Here is a 10305-nt window from a genome sequence, read left to right on the forward strand (position 1 = left end):
ATTAGCATATATAGTAGGACACTTTGTTTGGAACCAGTGGCGTGCGCAGACATTTAGCTCAAGTGAAAAAGGGCACCTTGTGCAGTGCGTGGAACCGGCCGGTTGCCTTAATTGTGTGAGATTTATAGATTTTGGGGCCTAAATAATATGTTAGAAGCTTTTTATCAAGAATTGATCAATGTCACCATGGTCTGCATACTGTACAGTGTACACAGGCACATTTGTACGAAATGTGGGATATTATTATTCTGTGGGCAGCCAATCTCAGGGGCAGCGTTGGATCGATCAACGTAAAACACGCACCACCACTTCCAGTAGGCCATGGAAAAACCTCCACACACCAATCAAACCAGCCCTATGTGGCGCAACAACAGGACGATGTTTTGCAAAACACACTTGTTGCTCCTATACTCCTACAGATTCTGCCCAAAACTCGTGCAAATCGGTACACCTCAACTCTGGAATCATAATTTTGATCAAGACCTATCTGACATTATCTTTCATATTTCATTCAGATCTTGAGGGGCCCGTTTTGCATAAAATGCCATGAATCATACTGTCCTTATATGCCTTGAAATGTTGCACACACTTCTAGTAGTTTTTGTGTGTGTGTGTGTGTGTGTGTGTGTGTGTGTGTGTGTGTGTGTGTGTGTGTGTGTGTGTGTGTGTGTGTGTGTGTGTGTGTGTGTGTGTGTGTGTGTGTGTGTGTGTGTGTGTGTGTGTGTGTGTGTGCCTGCCTGCGTGCGTGCGTGCGTGCGTGCGTGCGTGCGTGCGTGCGTGCCTGCGTGCGTGGTCCTTGTGCTCAGTTGGTGGGACAACTGGTCCCACCAGTTTTTAGGTAATGTTTGACTGGCCATTTAATTATTACTTACTGTATGTTTTAGCTGAAGGTCATGACAGCGAAAGGGAATTTCACTCGAGAGGGAACAGTTGGAGATCCAGCAACACTCACTGTCGCCGTTACTGTCAGAATAAACAAACAATGATAACATTAATGGCACTGATCACAGCAATGTCACACTATTACACTTCCTAACAGATGTGAGATGAAGACTCAAGGTTGGAAAAGGAAGGATCTACCTGAATGCCGTCTCACATATGCAGCCATATTCCTCTTCCTGCTGGCTCTGTCATCTCTGATCTTTCTGCTGCGCGACATCGACACTCTGAAGGTGAGAAGAGGCCGTTTAAATTTACGCCCGCTGGCCTAGTGGTCTAGGCGCATGCCACGTAGGCTCTGGCTTGACAGCGTGTTGTGTGTTCGAGTCCCGTTCATGACGACCTTTGCTGCATGTCTCTCCTCTTCTCTCCCTCCCTCTTTCCTGTCAGTCTTCACTTCAATGAAGTGAACTATCAATAAAGGCAGAAAAGCCAAAAAGATTATCTCAAAAATAAAGGCAAGAAGTGTGCGCATCAAAGAATACTACAAACTACCGGACTTTTAAAATACTGATGATACAATAGATAGCACTTTATCAAGTTTCATGTAGGCTATATGGTACACATGTCTTTACAAGTCTTGTGAAATGATTTGTGGTCAGAAAGTGTCTCTAAATTCAAGTTGGCTTTCTTTGCCATGCACAATTGCACAGTGTATAGTTGGTGCTCATCAGACACATATTTTCCATTCCAGACAATTCCAGACATTTTCCAGACCAAAAACATGGCATACATACTGTATATGAAATCTGTTGAATCTCAATGATTCTCACAATATAACAGACACTTAATTTTGTTTACCCCACCTCCCACGATAGAAGTTCAACATGAACTAGACTCAAGGGCGGCCGGACTGAGGCATTTAGATATTCTTGTAGTACTAGTCATAACTCTCGTCATCTCCTAAGCAACCAAAGACCTCCGCACTGTAAACAATTCCGACTAATATTATTGTTTGACATACCGAGTCCAAGTGTACGTCTCTTAACGGGGAAAAAAACACAGCCTAACACAGACTATAGTTTACTTTCTACTACGCAAAGTCAGGCTCATGGCTGTTGCATCTATAAGGACAAATTTATGTCGGACCAATAGTCTGACATATGTGGCCGGTGCACACATATACGTGGCCGGTTATTAGGGTTTGGGGTAGGGTGTCTGACTACTGCGTGTTGGACTGTTGGTACACGTCGACGTCGGACCAAAGATATGCACCCCAAATTCAAATCACGTCTCTGAGGAACATCGCAAGAATGTTTGTACCATTTAGACCTGAGGCCGATTCTTTAAAAAAATGCTCTTAGCATTGAGCTTGTAGATCTGCTATTTTTCAACGGCTAAAGAGAACATAATGCTTAAAACACCAAAAGGGGTTCCCGTCATGAATGGGGTAGAGCACTAACCGTGACGTCATGTGGCAGCCAAGTCTATGGACGTTAAATGTTTGTTTATAGAGCACTTTAAACACAGAGTGGCAGAAAAGTCTATGGACTTTGTTTACAGCACATTACCTGGCGCCCCTCACTTCACACAAGTGTGATTTTTCAGATACCATTCCAAGTGGCCATGACCAAAGTTTGCGGACCCTGCAGGGTATAGACGAATTCAGAAACGGGTCTCATGGTCGCAGCAAACGTAAACCGGCACCTCTTCTACTATAGTGAATGGTAGAGTGACTGATGTTAGTCTGCTCAAACGTTACTCTTTTACCTGCTTTTTACTAACACTAACTTTATAAAGATGCCCAGAACATTGGGATGAACCTGTGTAGTTTATGGCTGCTCCAACAGTAGTGGCAACATTCAACTTTGGAGAAAAACGTAATGTCAAAAAAATACACTGCGGTGGCTGAGACCAGAGCCATAGAGTAATGGTTGAGACGAAGCAGTGAAAGGTCCTGAAAGATACATAACGTCAGTCTTACTCAATACCCAATCATTCTGTTGTATGAACACAAGGCTGCTGTACTTTATACCTCATACTTTAAATGCTTAGTATGAGGTATATTTTTGTGTATTTTTTGACATTCGTTTTTCTCCAAAGTTGAATGTTGCCACTACTGTTGGAGCAGCCATAAACTACACAGGTTCATCCCGATGTTCTGGGCATCTTTGTAAAGTTAGTGTTAGTAAAAAGCAGGTAAAAGAGTAACGTTTGAGCAGACTAACATCAGTCACTCTACCATTTCACTGTAGTAGAATAGGTGCGGGTTTACACCGCAGCTATGTCAGCTCCGCCTACAGGAAATACGTAAGCTGCGACCATGAGACCCGTTTCTGAATTCGTCTATAGGCAACCCGGCCTGGCAAAGACTGTGCTCTGAGGAGCACACTTTTTTTGTGTTTGACGCTCTTGTTAAAGGGACACTTGGGAGAGGTTGTGTGTAAAGACATGTGTGTCCATGAACCAAAAGTTCATTCTCATGTGTTTGTGTAAGTGTGTTCCCGAGCATGTCTTGCTGAGACAACATGTAGTCCAGGAAGTGAGCCCAGTGTCACTTTGAAATACTAAAATATCTTAAAACACATATTACCCACATAAAAACCCCGGGAAAGTGTTTGTTGTCTCCCAAAAATCATTCAAATAAGATCTGGTTGCAAAAGGGGTGTAGTAGTGTCCCTTTAATATTTGTAATGTGGTCTCTTTAAACCCTCTGTCAGACCAGATTTAAAAGTCACCCAACCTCCAAGGTCCCAGAATGTTCTCCTCCTCCTCCTCCGCCGCCTCCTCCTCCTCCTCCTCCTCCTCCTCACCACGATAGCAGCCCCTGGAGCTGCCAGGGTCAGAAGCTATCGCCTGAGGATGCTCTGGAGGAACGCTCCTTAATAGAATCCATCCGATGGCCTGAATCTCCACACTTTCCTAAAGCTCCTAACTTCAAGCAGACCAGTGACCCTGCCCACAGCCACTTCACTATCCTCCCAGCAGAGAGAGCTGGAGAGTGGCATGTAGGGGAACGGCTGGAGGCTCTCATCCGAATGCATGACTTTCAGGGTCAGCCCAAGCTCTACGGAGGTGATTTCCTGCTCGCTCGGCTGCACGATCCGTCGCTCGAGGCGGGCGTGGCGGGCCAGGTGGTGGACCACCTGAATGGGTCCTACTCTGCCGTTTTCCCTCTACTCTGGGAGGGCCGTGCGCAGGTGGAGGTGACGCTGGTCCACCCCAGTGAAGCTGTCAGTGTGCTGCGCAGACTGACGAGGGAACAGCCAGACAGGGTGTTCTTCCAGAGTAGCTTCCGCTCAGGCTCAGTCTCTGAGAAGACAGTTTGTAATGTTTGTCTGCCACCGAGCCAGCAAAGGACGCTTTGTAACTATACGAACCTCCACACGGGGGAACCCTGGTACTGCTATAAGCCTAACGTGCTGAGCTGCGATGATCGCATGGACCACTCCATGGGAGGCTTCAAGCAAAACATCACAACTTACGAAAAGACACTTTTTCAAAGGTGAAGGAAAAGAAAAGAAAAAGAGTGGAGAATGGCGTGAGTTTTATTAACTCATTAGTTTTGCTCAATATTGAATTAATGTTTTTGTCTGTTTTTAATCCCCTGCAGTGGCATCAACATGAAAGTCTCTGTTAAGAACGCTTCAGGATCTGACAGTGTCAGTGTGTTGCCTAAGGAAAAAGGTGAAGACAAATCTGCTATATATACACAGGGTATAATGTGGTTCCATCGATACTTGAGTACAATTTTGAGGTACTTCTACTTTACTGGAGTATTTCTGATTTTCAATACTTTCATATACTATAATATTGTACTTTTACTCCACTGGGAGATTTTTGTACTCCACTACAACATTTTTAAAACTTTAGTTACTACTATAGTTACATTGTACATTTTGGGTTATTATTACAAAACATACATTAACCACTTCATTTTCAGGCCATTTGAAAATAGCCGATCTACAAGCTCACAATTGTGATCTTGTAGATCTATGCTATTTTCAAAATATTTTTTTTTATACATCTAAAAAGTTGAAACGGGAGATTTTGCATAACTGGTACTCAAACTCTGACCCTTTTATATAAATGGACTTGAATTCACACTTGAATTAAGGCTCCTAGTCGAAACGTGTAAGGCCTCACTCAGACCTTTACAACAGATTGATGCATGCTTGCTGTATACAAAGGGTGTGACACAGCTTGCCCCAATGCATTTCCAATGGGAGTCACATGGTCTGACACAACACTTGTGTTGTATGAGGGGGAGGGGCGCAGTCGAAACACAGCCGAAAGCCATACAACAGCTTGTAGTCCAAAATGTAGTCCTCAAACCATGTGACTTCCATTGGAAATGCATTGGGGCGGCCATGACACTCACAACATTCATACAACAAGCATGCATCAATGTTTTAAAGGTCTGAGTGAGGCCTAGGCGTTCCTTTTTGGTGTGTGCCAATAAAGAAATGGAAATGGGAGTACTTTGTCCGCCATGTATTACATTTTTGGATGTGCTACCTTTTTGGATTTTTTTAAATTCCTATTTTTTTATGTAGGCCTATACTGGATTTGGGTTTAGCACTCTGATGCGCAACCTTTTTTTTCCCTCATTTAGGGACATTCTGCATAATCAGTACTCTTACTTTTGGTTCTTACTAAAAGTATATTTTGATGCCGATACTTTTGTACATTTTGAATACAGGACTAGCAGTGTAGAGTATTCCTACACCGCTACTTTTTCCACCACTGAGTCCCGAATCCCGATGAAGAGTTCTGAATGCCGTTGGAATGAAGGAATGAATGAATGAATGAATGATCAAATGCTTGGCTATGTCGTACCCACAATCAAATCTGAGACGGGGGGGAAAAAGCATCGCGTTTTTCGGGCCCTGGTCTTGGAATGACCGATACAAACCAGACTCAAACTGGCTTCTGTGATTCCCCTAGTAGTGAGTTCCAAATGTGCACATTTCCCAGACACTGCTCCTGCTTCGATGTATAGAAAATGTTGTTGCTGCAGTCCTACAGTATATTAGTTTAGTAGCAAACATTGTCGTCCCGTATTTGTTGGTACTGGCAGAGCTGTGTAATATTATTTGCCTCTTCGCTTGGCCAGTTCACACTAATATGTAAAATAAATCTTTTGCTTTCTCACAGGCAAACCGGAGGTGAAACCTCACAGCAGCATTAAGGCAGCCTCTGGGTACTACTACCAGGGTGGTTGGCGAGCCCTGGGCGGCGGGGTCACCGTTGAGCGGTTCCGTAACGCCTCTGCCATCAGCCAGTGTCTGAGAGACAAACATGTCTTCATCTATGGAGACTCCACTGCCAGACAGTGGTTCGAGTGGTTCACCACGTCTATACCAGGTATGATACAACACATAATGACACGCCTCTCTCTGAGACTAATCTGACCAATCCGTAGTCTGCATGCGTTCCCACGGCAACCTTCTGGTCTCACCCCAGCTCACTTGGAACATCGAAGGAGACCGTAATACCATAACAGTCGGGCACTTCTGCTTAAACCAAAATCACACTCACGTGAGGTGAGGGGCGCCCACTGTATTTATATCGTCCAACGTGGCGTCTTATGTCGTCATTTAGGGCCCTAAACAAACATTAAAGTCCATAGACTTGGCCGGCAAACGATTTACATCATAAGTTCTCTAAACAAACATTAAATAGTTTATGACTTGGCTGCCATATGACGTAATCTTCAAAAAGCCATGCATTGGAGGGAATAGATTAACCCGACTACGCCAGATTGAGTTCCCTCCTCCTGCCTGGATCTGGGCTCTCTCTCAAGCAGAAACGATGAACCAGAAGCAGCGGGACAAAAAATATGATATCTCCATAATAATTTCGAGTTGTAGTCCTGTTAGGTTGTGTTTACATCTGCACTGTGGCAGCGCTTCAATACGTCATCAGTATCGCGTTGATCCCGCCTCTAGCGGCCGCATATCTCTCCGGTCAGAAATGGCTCGGAGTACATCGTTTCTGCTCGAGAGGGACCAGATGAGAGCAGGAGGAACTCACTGCTGCCACCAGCTGGCGGAGTCAGGTTAGGGATAGATAGCGCCCCTCAAAAAGAAATAGAAAAACTGGAGCATCTCAAATGTGAGGAAACTTGCAAGCTTTACGTAACTTGCAGAGTTATCGATAAAGATCATTTTGTTCCCATCTTTAATCCCCTCAAAGGTAATCACACCTTAACATTTGACCTCCAGTAACCTCATAGGTTACTAGATTTAGCCTCAGAGACGATGGGTTCTATGTTCATCCATGCTAAACCCCTTATCCCTAAACAAATTTGCCATTTTTTACTATTTCTTATAATTTTTATCCCACGATTTTGTAACCCATTTTTCACCCGTGTCAATTTTTTACTATTTTGAAAAACATTTTTGAATAGTCAATCTACAAGCTCACAACGTGTCGATTGGCTATTTTAACTATTCAAAAAATGTTTTTCAAAATTGTAAAAAAAAAAAAAAAAAGCGAAATGTTTGTTTCATAAACACCCACCATAGACATGTTATGAGCTACTTCTTGTCAAGTCATTCCTTGCAGGTGATTATTTTTCTAAGCGTCAGAGTTAGGATGCGCTCGTTATCAGTAAAGCAACCTCCTGTTGCCTGCTGCACTATGTGCAAATTCAACTCACGAGCACATCTTTACCTTACCTGTTCCGACTGTGAATTGTTACAGACCTCAAGGAGTTCAACCTGCACAGCCCAGCGCAAGCTGGACCGCGCATGTCAGTGGACAGCGGCCGCAACATCCTGGTGAAATACCGCTGCCACGGGCCCCCGATCCGATTCGGCGGCATTTCCGTCAGTCAGCTCCGCTACGTGGCCGACGAGCTGGAGGGCCTGGTCGGGGGACCCAACACCGTGGTCATCCTCAGCATCTGGTCCCATTTCAGCACGTTCCCTGTGGAGGTCTCATGGATTAAAGTTCTCAGTCGCACGCACGACCGATTTCAGTCATTTATGATTCCATGCAAGCCAGCGTTGTCTTCTTTGAAAGCATGTCGTGCACCAGAAATAGCAGATCTACAAGCTTGCAACGTGTTGTGAGCTTGTAGATCGGCTATTTATCAATAGCTAAAGTATAACATAATGCTTAAAACACCAAAAGGGTTCACGTCCTGAATGGGTTAAGTCAAGATGAAAGAGTATTTGAAGTGGTCAAACTAACAATAGAATACATGTTCATTAAGCATCACTTCCATAAACACACATGGTCTCAGAAATGCCATGAACGCAAAAAAGGCGAAAGCCTCAATCTGTGATTTCTTAAACTGGTTGTCTGTGGGGTCGCGAGCCCTCGTTTATTAAAAAAAAAACATTTATTTTATTTTATTTTTGAGCCCCTCCTATATTCAGCCATTAGTGTAGATTTTCGTCTTACACAAACATTGTGTCTGAGCAAATCGGTATTTCCGTCCTACACAAAGATTACATTCCCATTGTCCAAAGCAGTCCCGGGGGTCCCCAGCCAAAAACGTTGAGATCCCCATGGTGGTATAGCACAGGGGTTCTCAACGTTTTTGGCCGGGGACCCCCAGAAATGCTTTGGCCGTGTCTCGTGTTTTTTAATAATTTGGGGATCCCCCCAAAATTATTTGGCGACCCCCCGGGGGGTCGCGACCCACGGGTTGAGAACCCCTGGTATAGCATACTGTACAGTATGTAACATAGCCTACTGTATGTTGAATGATAATTAATTACCAACCTTTTCAGTCATGAATCACGATGACATTTAATTAATATTTTTGCTTCATTCCACGCAGGTCTACGTCCGTCGACTGCTTGGCATCCGCAGGTCGGTGGCGCGCCTCCTGAGGCGGGCTCCCGGGACCACCGTGGTGGTCCGCACGGCCAACGTCAAGGCTCTGTTTAGCCTCTACGAGAGCCTCACCAACAGCGACTGGTACTCCCTGCGGCGGGACGCGGTGCTCCGGGCCATGTTCGGGGGCCTCGGCGGCAACGTGGTCCTGGTGGACGCCTGGGAGATGACGCTGGCCCACAGCCTGCCTCACAGCCTCCACCCGCAGCCCCCCGTCATCCAGAACATGATGGACGTGGTGTTGTCCAACGTGTGCCCAAGTCAGAGGGTCGTCTAGCAAGTGTCGACTAAAAAAAAACTATGATGAAAAATGTTCATCAACTACCTCTTTTCAGTGGCGAAAACTAAATGGAAACCAAATTAAAACTGAGCTATGTTGACTAAAACTAAGGTCACATTCTTCGGTAGACTCGATGCGAATGGGCGGAGAAGTTGGGATTCTTGCATATTTAATTTGCTGCGGTTTGCCTTCACACTGCGCTGTATAACCGCAGCAATTGGAAACGCAGCAGGGACCTTATCAATGTGTTCTTTTGGGCATGGAGGCACAGCGCTGAGCGCATTGAGAACAGACAGCAGCACAAAATGTTTATCGAGATGAAAGTCCCTACTCCCCAGTCCCCACAAAGTGACAGCACTCCATGTTTACAGAATCCATGTTTGACAGACAGACAGAATATTCTGTAGGCTACACTGCAGTGTTTTTATGTGTTTCCTTAAGCAATTGATAAATGTACTCGTCCTCGTTTCGACCAGGGCTTCAGTCTCCTCATTCGACCACGTCTGTCCTTTATAGCTCTATGGTCTATCCACGGTAACGGGACATCTTTGCACTGTGTAAAATATGCCTTCTCCGTCTCCAACTGTGTTTAGCTCCTCACCCGCCACATTGTTTTCTTAATTTCCTTTATTTGCTGCGGATTGCATTCCCACCTGCACTGAATCGTAATCAAGTGCGATTGGAAGCGAAGCGAAACCCCCGTTTTCAGTCGAAGTAGAATGCAGTTCTTTGTTGCGCATTAGGATTCGAATGATGCTTCACACCTGCCAAACGAAGCACACTTTCTGACAATGTGCAGCAGGATTCGTTTTAATCGCAGTAAAGCTTTCTGGTGTGAAGGTCACCTAAGACTGAATATGTATTGACATGAGAAAAGGAGGCACTGGAGCAGCTCAGACAATTTAGGCCCTTAATTTATTAACAGGGTACAAGTAATAAGCGACAACGTTACGATGTTTCAGTTACATCTTCGTCAGGTCAGGTCACTGACGAAGATGTAACTGAAATTGCCTAAATTGAGCTGCTCCAGTGCCTCCTTTTCTCATGTAACCTGTCCTCTGAGATGCACCAGACTGGCCTGCCATAGGCTAGAGGCCTCTGAGATGCACCAGACTGGCCTGCCATAGGCTAGAGGCCTCTGAGATGCACCAGACTGGCCTGCCATAGGCTAGAGGCCTCTGAGATGCACCAGACTGGCCTGCCATAGGCTAGAGGCCTCTGAGATGCACCAGACTGGCCTGCCATAGGCTAGAGGCGTGGTTGGAACTCCCTTCTAAATATATTGACAATTTCGT

At 45.1% G+C, this 10305-nt stretch overlaps 1 protein-coding gene across 5 annotated transcripts in view; it reads left to right on the top strand.

Annotated features, from left to right (window-relative positions):
• The window catches only part of LOC306916560 (NXPE family member 3-like), a 34561-nt gene extending 24650 nt beyond the window's left edge, over positions 1-9911 (top strand). For 4 of the 5 annotated variants that reach the window (XM_079494473.1, XM_079494475.1, XM_079494476.1 and 1 more), the window contains exons 2-7: positions 1040-1172; positions 3600-4384; positions 4493-4566; positions 6037-6246; positions 7588-7820; positions 8675-9911. In XM_079494473.1, the coding sequence (XP_079350599.1) occupies positions 1040-1172; positions 3600-4384; positions 4493-4566; positions 6037-6246; positions 7588-7820; positions 8675-9007 (1768 nt within the window). In that variant the 3' untranslated portion in view covers positions 9008-9911. Of the gene's footprint in view, positions 1-806; positions 839-1039; positions 1173-3599; positions 4385-4492; positions 4567-6036; positions 6247-7587; positions 7821-8674 lie in introns of all 5 variants that reach the window. The other variant, XM_079494474.1, reaches the window with a different exon arrangement.
• Positions 9912-10305: the final 394 nt, after the last annotated feature.

This window comes from Electrona antarctica (assembly GCF_951216825.1).
Source record: "Electrona antarctica genome assembly, chromosome: 23".
Classification (NCBI taxonomy): Eukaryota; Metazoa; Chordata; class Actinopteri; order Myctophiformes; family Myctophidae; genus Electrona; species Electrona antarctica.